Raw genomic sequence first — 12,500 nt, 5'->3', positions numbered from 1 at the left:
TCTCTCCGTTTAGGTTGGAATGCTAGGCAAGAAAGAGAGGCTATTAACATTTAAACATCGAACATCTAGCTCAGCGACATGAAACAGAGCACAAACGAGTGAAACGGGTTTGAATCATAAACCTAAACACATAAATAGCGATTTTTACAGCAGATCAGATGAATGTTGTGTTACAAACAATCAGAGACACAACAGACACACACATGCAAGTCATGCACAGGGCCATTCCTCAACTAAACACAGCAAAGCATGTTCATGTATCATATATGTTCCTGTAACAATATTTGTTTCAGTGTATTATGTGATATTTGATCATTTTTTATTTCTTAATGTGTACACTCTCCCATAATAATAATAATAAAATTAAAAAAAAATCAATGAACACAAACATATACACAAACATTAACCTTAATGAAATAAAATATAAATAAATAATTATTTGAGCCACTTGCGATTAATATTGATGCACTAAAACAACGAAAACTGAACCGATAATAATAAAACACAACAAAATTAATAAAACTTTACATTTAAAATTAAATAAAATCAATTTAAAACAAATAAAACATAAATATAAAAACATCAGAATACTAATAAAAAACTTCTAATAAATGAATATAGTTAACCTTTATTTAAAAAAAAAATAAATAAATAAAAAACCTATAATCTCATTTTCATCTTAACTTCATATGCAAGAACTAAAGCAGATATCAAATGAAATAAAACGATTTGGAAAAATAAATTAAGAATGACAACAAAGCATGACAAAATTTGTTAAAAATAAAAAATATAAATAAGAAAATTATCCAAATAAACATTAAAATATAAACAGGAAAAATAACAATAAAAATGAATTCAAAATATGATTGTGAATGATATAAAAACAGAATCTGACAGTAAAACCCGGCTCATGCGCAGACAAGGACACGAGTCTGGATTGGTTAGTGACGGCTGATTGATGAAGCGTGTCTGAAATCAGATTCACAGTGAAGCAGCGCGGCCGGGTCCGACACCGAGAGCGGCTCGGACACTTACCGGACCGGGACCAGAGACGGGCGCTCCGTCTTTACCGCGCTCGGGCGCTTGTTTGTCATCGCTCTTCTTCTCCTCCTCCGCTCCGGGGCATTTCCGTTCGGCGGTGTCTTGCATTTCCGGTCCCGACGGCTCACTGGGGACCGGGTTCTGCTTCTTCTCTCTCTCTCTGCTTTCGTGTCTCATTTTCCCAGAATCCCGCGCGCTCACGTCTTGCCGTCTGATCTTCAGCGAGCCGAGGCGCGGCGGGGGCGCCGGGGCCCCGTCGAACCTGTATATGAGATCTTTAACGCTTCCGGAGCGCGTCAGGTTGGACCCGCCGATCGGAGCGGTCTTCTTACTAGCCGTCCAGACCCAGTCCTCGTCCTCCAGCGTGAGGCTCTTCGCTTTAGACGATCTTTTCTGAGCGTCCGCATTGTGTTTGGAGACGTGCACCGAGCCTTTCCTCTCGTTTCCCTAGAAATACATCACTCGGATTCAACACGTGCTAGATTGCATTCGCTTTTCTGAAGAAACGTTCTTCGTTTCACCCACTAGAGTTGGGCAACTGTGATAATCCTGAGGGAAAATTCACAAAACAGCCATCAAACGCGTGCAAGTTACGACAGAACCGGTGCATTACCAAACACACGTGTGGTTTCACCCAGACAGAACACAGTCCAAAAATGAGACGCTCTGATGAATCACTGAGTCATTCTTTCCATAAAAAGACACTGGTTTTTCTGTTTGCATGTAAACGTTAGCTTGCATCTCAATTTATTACTGAAAACACACACACTGGTTTGGTCTCAAATTCTTTCTCATCTCATGCAAGGGTTTGTGTACAGTAAGAATCATGCATCAATGCATAGTTTGGAAATCTATGAAAAATAAAGCGCTATTTTTTTTTTTTTTTTTTTTAATATAAAGTCATTAAAAATAAATAGTTAGTTTCTTTCTGGTGGGACAAACACCTGGCAAAATTATATATATATATATATATATATATATATATATATATATATATATATATATATATATATATATATATATATGTGTGTGTGTGTGTGTGTGTGTGTGTGTGTGTACTTTATTTAGGTAAAAAAATTATAATGTATAAAATATATATAAAAAATATATAATGCCTATATTTAATGTGCTTTATCTAATAAATGTTAACTTCTTATTTAAGTTTTTTATTAATTATCTCTTAGTTTTTATTTAACTCTCTTTTCTACTTAGTCTGTCTTGATGTAAAATAAAATTAAATAACTAAAATAAATTGTAACTCCACTAAAAGCTCATTTTAAGTGCTTGTATTTGACATTTTACAGTTGGTTATTTTTTAGTATGCTCCTTTCTATAAAAATGTTTAACATCGTGTAGTCATTTATTTAATTTTTATTTATTCAATTCATTTTTTTTTAGCTCTACTAACAAACTTAAAAAAAAAAATAAATAAATAAAAAAAATGCACAACAAAATTATTAAATGAAATGACAATAACATTTCTCTGTATGCCGTGCATGTAAACGTACACACACGCATGCATATAAAGTTTTGGTGTTGTAAGTTCACTGTGAATTTACAAAAAGCACTTTTGAGACGCGTTTCTTCAGTAAGCCGATGAGTGTGTAATTCTGGACAGATTCATATCTGCTCGTGTGGAAATCGAGCTGATGTTCCACTGAACCGCACAAATGCAATTGCGTTCTGACATGTTACTGTGAGCTTAAAGAGATCAGGGACGACGAGAGGCGATGAATTCACATTATATAAGCTCTGATACTCGCTGGCGGCTCTTTTACAATCCAATATTTCCCCCTTCTTAAAACACAAAAATCCCAAACAGCTGGCCGTCAGTAAATATGTACACATGCTCTCACACACACTGAACACCATCATCCAATATATCAATTAATAAAGCAGAATTATGGAAATGAGGGTCCGCGGGTGATTTTGAGGCCTAATCCAGGGACTCGCTCAGCGCTCTTCCCCAGGGACGCTGCACTGATCTCTGGGTAACAGAGCGGCCAGCTCCCCCGGGTCACTCGAGGGATTATCACTTAATCTATGATTTAATGCGATTAATTTGATTTTGAAAATTAAATGCATTAAAAAAAATGACAAACTTTACAGTGTAAACTTCTAATAAAAAACTATTAATAACTAAAACTATTAATAAAAATAATAATTGTACCTCAATATATTTCATACAATTTTTAGTCTACCTCAACAAACTAAAATTTAAATGTTAATAAAAACTACACAGACATAATAAAAAAAATTATTTACTAAAAAGTTCAAATTAAAATGTAATAATAAAATAAAATAATAATAAAAATGTATCTCAATGACAAATATTTTATTACGCATTTTCCTTCAGCTAGAAATTTCTCGACATTTCTCATTTTCATCTTTCACTAAAAACTGAAAGAAAAAGAAACTCTACAGACAAATTTAAAAATAATAATGAAATTGGCAAAAGCAAGCAAATTTAAAAAGAAAATGGAAAAAAATGGCAAAAATATAGATACATAAATATTAATTTAAAATATAACAACAGCATCTAAAAAAATATTTACGAAAGCTAGGACCCATTTCCCTTTTTTCTTTAGGTTTATACTAAAATAACTGACACCGAGAAAAAACATATCTAAAATAGAAAAATGAATAAACAAATAAAAATAAATGAATCATAATACGAAATGAAATGAAGCCCAAGTCTGTGGGTTAATATGTCTTGCCGTGGTATTATTATTTTTAGCACTGATCTCTGGGTGAGGGGTCAGAGACAATGCCAATCACTTACAGTATTTAAGAGCTCGGAGGGGATTATCGCTTAATCTACGATTTAATGTGATTAATTTCCACCAAATCTGATCAGATTCTGCGAGCGTCCCGCGGGACGAGGCTGCGTCTGCGTCTCGGAGCGCTAAATTAAAACAAATGACATCATATAAGCCTCTGACAGCCTGGCATTTATGAATATGACAGAGATGATTAACGTTATGAAGACGCGACAAACAAACTCGCCGAAATCCACAAAGCCGCGGGCATTGGCGAGTCTGTTGCCGTGGCGACCGCAGGGGGCGGGGATTAGCATGTAAATGAGGCGGGGTCGCGGGGTCGTGGGAGCGGGTCGCAGCGCTCCAGGCGGAGTCCTTCAGGTCCTCATCACTCCACATCTGACTCATTCACACAAACACACACCAAAACTATAAAGTGTGCATTAAACAAACGATGCCCATTTTAGCACAGCGTGTATTTTCATGGCAATTAAACAACTCTAATTCTCATTATGATGATAATATCTTAAAACTTTTTTTTTTATGTAAATTTTTAAATAATGTATCAGTTGTATTTTACACCCAATATAATAATACAATTGCAAAGTATATTTTAGAAAGTGTGTGCATGCATTATATTATATACACACACATACATATATATGATATGTATTTTTTTATAAAAATAAAGCCTCCCTAAGATATGATTTATCTTATTTTTAAAGCACACATCTGTTGTTGTTGTTTTATTTACACAGAAAAAAACTGTAAAAATGCACTGTTAAATGGTTAACGGTAAATTCCTGTAAAATTTACAGGAAAAAAAACGTAAATTGACATGCCCAGAATTTGTTTGAAGTTGATGTTTTTTCTTATCAGATTATTAGGATTGTATTGGTCCATTAACATTATATCAGTTAAAGAAATTACAGTAGTTAACTGTAAAATTCTCTTAAAACCAAAAACATCATCATCATATTTTTTATGGGGCAATTCCAGCAACCACAGCTGCCAGTTTTTCATCGTAAATTTGAAATATTTTACAATGTCCAATTTTTTATGTTTATTTTTATTCACAAAAAAGAATGCATAATTATAGCTTTTTTTTAATCAATTAAACAAACCCTTCCCTAATGCATTACAATAATGCTAAAAAAATGAAGATTTAAAAATGTGAACATGAAATATCAAAGAAATATAAAATGAATTAAATAAAAGAAGAACGTGACCGCATTATATTGTGCCACAGAATCAAATATAAAAAAATATATATATATATATATATATATATATATATATATATATATATATATATATATATATATATATATATATATTTTGTTTTAAAATTAAATTACAAATGCAATGGGCATGCAATTTTTTACACATTGCAAGAGTGTGTGTGTGTGTGTGCACGTATGCATTAATGTGTGTGTATGCATTAATATGTGTGTGTGTGTGTGTGTATGTATGCATTAATGTGTGTGTGTGTGTGTGTGTGTGTTTCCCTCAGGGTGTGGTGGAGTAACATATGGTGCTGAATGGAGGATGTGCTCTGACCCAGTTTCTTGCGATGCTGAGCTCAAAATCACACTCAGTGCTCATTCACAACATACAGCGACATTTACACACCTTCACGCTAAAACATGAGCGAGCGAAACCCGAAGGCCTCACACGATCGCCAGTCATTTTTACGGTCGACCTATATACTCTACTAGTACTGTTTGTTCCCAAAATATGAATAAAAACAATAAAAAAAGGTTGTCGTCTGCATGTTAAAACGAGCTCGGCTTTAATTCATCTCTATTTAACACCGGCGTTATTTTCACACACCCCAATCCAATTCATCAGCAATAAACCGCCAGAAATGTTCATCCAGCATCGAGAGACGACATCAAAACCTCCGGAGAAAAGAACCAAACAACAGAACGAGTGTAAAAAAACACGAGGCGTGACGGAGGAGAAGAGCTGCAGGTGAGCGGACAGATGCTCCACGAGATCCACATCAGCAACATCTGGACACACACACACACACCTGCAGCAGGCGACATGTGTGTGTTTAACAGGGAAAAAAAAATACCAAACACCGCTATTCTGCAAATATATACGCTGACCTCAACTCCGCTCAAACATTCAATCAAAGTCCTTTGAACAGCATTTCTGCCTTATTTTCCAGCAAAAAAAAAAAACAATTTGACAGTAAAACTGTAACCATAAGCAAAATAACTAAATGTTAACTTAAATTAAAAGTAATCATTTTATTTCAGCCTGTTCAGCCTTGATGTGTTATGACATAAAACCTCCATCAAAAATGAATAAAAACTAAAAATTGTAATTATAAGTGAATGTTGGTTGTGATTTTGAATAATAAAATGTTTTAAATAAAATGAATAAAAACATATATTTTGTTAAATGCAATAAATAAATAGAAAACACAAAAGCATGCAATAAAATTTTAATGAAAGCAAAAACCATCTATTTTAAAAATCGAAATCATACTAATATAGCACTGCAAAAACATTATAATATTATTAAAACTTCATAGCAACAGCCTTAAACATCCTAGCAACTGCATAGCAACAGTTTAAAACACTCTTATCACCCTAGCAACTGCATAGCAACAGCTTAAAACACTCTTATCACCCTAGCAACTGCATGGCAATAGCTTATAACATTTGTGCAACCGTAGAAACAAATTAACTAAAAACCATCAGAGAAAAGAGTGGAATGTGTGTGTGTGTGTGTGTGTGTGTGTGTGTGTGTGTGTGCGTGTTTACCGTGCTGGTTTCCTGTGCACTCATTCCTGGCATCCCGTTGGTCAGTTTGTCACGAGGTCGGTTCAATTTTTCCCAGCAAACTCAATCAAAAATCCCACAATGCACTTCAGCAGCTCTGGCTTCTCTAACTGCCACAAAAATACAGAGAAAGAGACGACAGGGAATGAAATAAACCATCCGAGGCATAACTCAACACTGATTACAACATTGCATTCAATGACAGTTAAACACATTTGACCAAATTTCTCACTGAAACATTTGTTGAGTTTCACCAAAACTGTAAAGGTGTTATTTATAAAACATACTTCACTCACTGTTTCTGATTTACATTATGCAAAAATGTTTTTTATAATTTAAAAACGTCATATATTTGCATGCACATTTAATTTGTAATATAAACTGAAAAAATAAATAACTAAATAATATATTAAAATATCACATTTAATCCTTTCTGACATTAACTAGCAATTTCTGAATGAAAAAATGTATCTACATTAAACGTACTTCAGCCACAGGTTACTTATTTAGCTATTTTAATATTTAGTTTTATGTCAAAATTGTGAATTGGGACATAATTCTTTAAAAAAAACAAAAACATTACAATACGGCATGACATATGACAATTAAATAATATTAATTTTACCCAAATTCTCATTATAGTACACTGAATATGCATCTTGGGAAGAAAAAGCCCCAAAACAAATAGATTTCTGTAAAATCATTCCGACTTTTGAGTATCCTGTCTGAAAGTCTGTGGTTTCTCCACTAGAGGGAGATGAAGTAAAGCACTACGCAGTGTGCCCTATGAAGTGATCGTGTCTCAAAGCACAAGAATAAGAGACAAATCAAAAGGATGCATCTTTTATAATGTCCATTAATATACGGATTAAAACACATGGGATTCTGTGATACTTTGAATTATGTCGTGTGTAGAATCCCAGATTCATCACATTCGGTCAGTGACCTCCACAAACACAGCTCTCAGAGACACCCTCAGAGACTAGGAGAGTTTTTAGGCTGTTGCTATGAGGTTGCTAGGATGTTTGAGTGTTTTAAGCTGTTGCTATGTAGTTATTAGGGTGTTTTGAACATTTCAGGGTGTCACCGTAAGGTTACCGAGAGTGTTTTCGAGTGTACTTTGGAGTGTTTAAAGCTGTTTCTGTGTGGTTGTTAGGGTGTTTTGAACGGTTTAGGCTGTCGTTATGCAGTCTCTAAAGTGTTGTGATCATTTTAGGTGTTTTTAACATAAAACAGGGGTCACTAAGCTAAACTCTGCGGGACACTGGCCCTCTAGGATCATGTTTGATGACCGCTGTCCTAAAACAATCAGAACATCTCAACTAAATAGCAGTGGTCTAAAACAACTGGATAACAACAACCTATAATAGTAAGAATATCATAGCAACTGCATAGCAACAGACCGTTGTTAGGGTGTTTTGATTGTTTTATGCTGTTGCTAAGCTATCCGGACCATTTTAGGTTGTTGCTAGGGAGTTGCTGGGGTGTTGTGGGTCTTGTAGGTTGTTGCTATGCAGTAACAAGGCTGTTGTGAGTGTTTGGTTTATTTCTATACGGTAGCTGGGACGTCTTTTAGATTGTTGCTATACAGTTGTTAGGGCATTCTGAGTGTGTTAGCTTGTTAAGATTTAATCAGTATTGAGTTAACTAGCAGCACTAGCGCTGTGATTTCACGCTGAGTTTCTCTGGACCAATCAGACACTGCGTAAGTGTTTTAGCCTGTTGCTGTGGAGTGCTTAAAGGTGTTTCAAAAACAGGTAATAAGGTATTTGGAGTGTTTGAGGTTGTTGCTATGCAGTTGCTAGGGTGTTCAGATTTTTTTTAGGCTGTAGCCATGCAGTTATTAAGATATTCTGACTGTTTTAAGTTGTTGCTATGCAGTTACTAGGGTGTTTAGATTTTTTTTAGGCTGTAGCCATGCATTTATTAAGATATTCTGACTGTTTTAAGTTGTTGCTATGCAGTTACTAGGGTGTTCGGATTTTTTTAGGCTGTAGCCATGCAGTTATTAAGATATTCTGACTGTTTTAAGTTGTTGCTATGCAGTTGCTAGGGTGTTCAGATTTTTTTACGCTGTAGCCATGCAGTTATTAAGATATTCTGACTGTTTTAAGTTGTTGCTATGCAGTTGCTAGGGTGTTCAGATTTTTTTTACGCTGTAGCCATGCAGTTATTAAGATATTCTGACTGTTTTAAGTTGTTGCTATGCAGTTGCTAGGGTGTTCAGATTTTTTTAGGCTGTAGCCATGCAGTTATTAAGATATTCTGACTGTTTTAAGTTGTTGCTATGCAGTTGCTAGGGTGTTCAGATTTTTTTTTAGGCTGTAGCCATGCAGTTACTAAGATATTCTGAATGTTTTAGGTTGTTGCTATGCAGTTGCTAGGGAGTTGTGAGCGATTTAAGTTGTTGCTATGCAGTTGCTAGGGTGCTATGAATCTTTTCATGTTGGTGCTTTGTAGTTACAATTGCGTTTGACTGTTTTTGGTTGTTGTCATGCAGTTTTTAGGGTGTTCTGAGTATTTTAGCTAGCTAAGGTTTTATCAACACTTGTACTAGTTATGATGGAGTTAACTAGAAGCACTAGCGCTGTGATTTCACGCTGAGTTTCTCTGGACCAATCATACGTAGCGTGAGCGACAGATGAGACTGATAATGAGGCGCTTCGTCTCAAACAGGTGCGAACGCATTGGTCCTTTCCAATCACATCCGCGATAATTTATGAGGTGAGATCTGACGATTGTTTCCTTCCAGGGACAAAAAACAGAAAACAGGACAGAAATAAACACGGACGCTTCAGGAAATAAAAAACACCGAGAGGACAAACAAACAAATGCAAAAACTTCAGGGAGACAGGAGAACAAAAGATGTTTAAGAAGTTAAAAGCGGGAAGAATCTGCAAAACCAGACTAACAACTCCATTTGATTAATTACGAAAACACGAATGACATATTCATATGAGCCCAAAAACCACATGAATCTTGCTGCATGCAAGACAAACATTTCAAAAACTAAGATAGATATAAGAAAAAATATATTACAAATATATTACAAAATGTAAAATAAAAAAATAGATAGATGGAAAGAAGGAAAAAAAAAGATAGAAATTAATTTTAAAGATACAAAATAAATAAAATTTGAAAAAAAACATTAAAGATTAGAAGTAAGAGAGAAGTAAAAGAAAAAAACTAAAATTAAAAACAAATATAAAATGAAAGAAACCGACCAAAATAAAAACTAATAAATGTCAAATAAAAAGGAAAAAAGAGAAAAGATAAAGAAAACAATAAATTAAAAAGAACAAATAATAAAATAAATATAAATGAAAAGAAAATGAAGAAAAAGAAATGTTTTAGTGCACTTTTAGATTAAATATGTGTTTGTTTGAATATTTTATGGTTGCTGATTTAATGGTTTAGTATTTAAATGTTATTGTGAGGAACAATGTAAAGGATAGAATGTACAAAAACAGGTGCTTTCAGTTCAGATTAAAGCACTTTGTCACCAAATAAAGGAACAGAAACCATAAAGACTGTAAGACACGGGATTACACGGATTGTGGGTTTATTCTTCCAGTGAAGGCATGAACTTTCCCTGGCGTGAACTTCAGAAGACAAGCATCGACTTGAGCTCTGAACGACGGACCGGACTAATTTTGGTTTTGAATTCAAGTCGGTGCGATAAATAATTATACGGGAACAAAACAGCCAAACCCAACGAGACGTCACAAAGAGACCCGACCCGGCGAGCGAGACATTTCTCCAACAACAGCAGATTTACTGGAAAAGATCCGGAAGACACGCCTTAAAGGAGCAGACCTGGCTAAGACGTGATAAGACGTGATACGAGAAACCTCTGCTTAAAGAAAAGGGAGAATAAATAAATAAATAAATAAATAAATAAATAATAATAATAATAATAATAATAATAATAATAATAATAATAATAATAATAATAATAATAATTAAATAAATAAATAAATAAATATATATATATATATATATATATATATATATAATTAATTAAAAACTATTTTAAAATATAGGATAAAAAAATAAATATAATTTAAAAAGAAAAAATAGGAGAATTTATATATATATATATATATATATATATATATATATATATATACATATACATACACACACATTTTAGTTTATCAATTTCATTCAAATCTATTTTTTAAATGTTAAATCGCTAAAATTACATTATAAATTAACCAGAAAGGAAGAAATGAAAAGAAATAAGAATAAAAATAAGAAGCACATGATGGGTGTTTACACTGAGATCAGAAGAACACACACACGTGCTCTCATGTGCACACACACACACACACACACACGTTTTAATGTACTTATTGCTGTTCAGCAAAGCATGCTGGGATTTCAGTCTGATTTGTCACCTAAGCTCCTCGACGCACGTGTCCTGATGCAATATTTCATATTCGTCTCTGATGCTTGCACAATTACGCTCATTACATGTAATACATTGTGCAATCCAAGTCCTGTGTGTGTCTCATTATCAGACGTAACAGCATTACATCACTATTACCTCACGTTCGTTCCGGCACTCATCAAACTCCCGTAAATTTTAATAAAGTTTGTCAAAGGTGTTTTAGTGAAATTCTGTGTGTTTGTACTCACTTGGCGTTTCTCGTTTAGTTGCTCTGCTGTTTCTAGTTAATCAGTTTCTCAAGTCTCCTTGAAGTTTTTCTGTGTCCTCTTCAGAAACACACTGTTCAAACACACACACACACACACACACACATATATATAAATGATGGTGTTAAACTGAAGAAGTGTCACTATAACACACTGATGACTAATGGGCTCAGACGGCGCTGGACCTCGGAGCTGCTGGGAGATTTTCTGTCCCAGATGGGAAAAACACAGACAGAAGACTTCAATCTGTCTAATCTGCTCCTTCAATCACAAAACATCTCCATCTGAACAACATTCACACACACCGGGAGCATCCTGAGAAACCAGGCATAGTGCACGTATTCATCAGTGCTGGACATTTAGAAAAGCCCTGGTGCGTGTCAAACATTTTATATAGAGGACCTATTCTGAATAACAATAAAAGAAATGGAAAAAAGGTACAAAATAAACTAAACTAAATAAAAAAAAAAAGAGATAAGACAATAAGTTTGCTTTAAAACTAAATTAGACATTTAGAAAGGAAAGACAAATGAAAAATAAAAAATAAAATAACTATTCAAGAAATAAATAGAAAAAAACAATTACAAAAATAAAGTAAGCTAAAAAAAATTATATGGAAATAAATTAGATTAAAATAAACTAGAAAGAAAATATAAAACACTCAGTTTAATATAAAATTAAACTGAAAAATATATTTAAAATATAAAAAAAGGAAAACAAATTAAAACAGTCTGTTTCATATATATATATATATATATATATATATATATATATATATATATATATATATATATATATATATATATATATATATAAAAATCTAAACTAAACGAGAATTAAAATTTAAGAAAATCAGTTAAAAATGTGAAATAAAAAAATGGAAAAAAGATTATTGAAAATAAAAAAAAAAATTTTAATATTTTTTAGAAATGCAAAGATTGGTGCACAAGTGCACATTTATCTTTAGGTTTGTAAACGCTGAATAACAGGTGAAACACACCAGCACATATCACACATCATTTCTGCAGCACACGCATGTCTTTGCATGTGACTCTTCAGCATGCGTGTCCTTCCACATTTTCAGCATGCAACGCACTTTCCTGCGGCTACCAAACTGATTCACATATTTTCATAATTAATCGACATCGTGCGCGATTTTTTATAGATTCGTCTTGACTCATGATCGCAGAATTAAACTGGATTAAAAAAAGCAAAACAAGCTGATTTATTTGAGACACGGGGACAC

The 12,500-nt window shown here is 33.7% G+C and overlaps 1 protein-coding gene across 3 annotated transcripts in view; it reads right to left on the bottom strand.

Moving 5' to 3' along the window:
- The window catches only part of LOC122341083 (cingulin-like protein 1), a 33,655-nt gene that overhangs the window by 9,224 nt on the left and 11,931 nt on the right, over positions 1-12,500 (bottom strand). The window contains exons 2-5 of one of the 3 annotated variants that reach the window (XM_043234415.1): positions 11,237-11,327; positions 6,578-6,705; positions 1,036-1,488; positions 1-22 (exon numbers count right to left, since the gene is read on the bottom strand). The exon at positions 1-22 is cut by the window's left edge and continues 224 nt beyond it. In XM_043234415.1, coding sequence (XP_043090350.1) covers positions 1-22; positions 1,036-1,488; positions 6,578-6,610 — 508 coding nt within the window. In that variant the 5' untranslated portion in view covers positions 6,611-6,705; positions 11,237-11,327. The remainder of the gene's footprint in view (positions 23-1,035; positions 1,489-6,577; positions 6,706-11,236; positions 11,328-12,500) is intronic. The other 2 variants (XM_043234416.1, XM_043234417.1) reach the window with 2 other exon arrangements.

This window comes from Puntigrus tetrazona, unplaced genomic scaffold, assembly GCF_018831695.1.
Source record: "Puntigrus tetrazona isolate hp1 unplaced genomic scaffold, ASM1883169v1 S000001111, whole genome shotgun sequence".
Taxonomy (NCBI): domain Eukaryota; kingdom Metazoa; phylum Chordata; class Actinopteri; order Cypriniformes; family Cyprinidae; genus Puntigrus; species Puntigrus tetrazona.
Note: the sequence above shows the minus strand (reverse complement) of the source record. Positions and strands in the feature narration are given on the sequence as shown.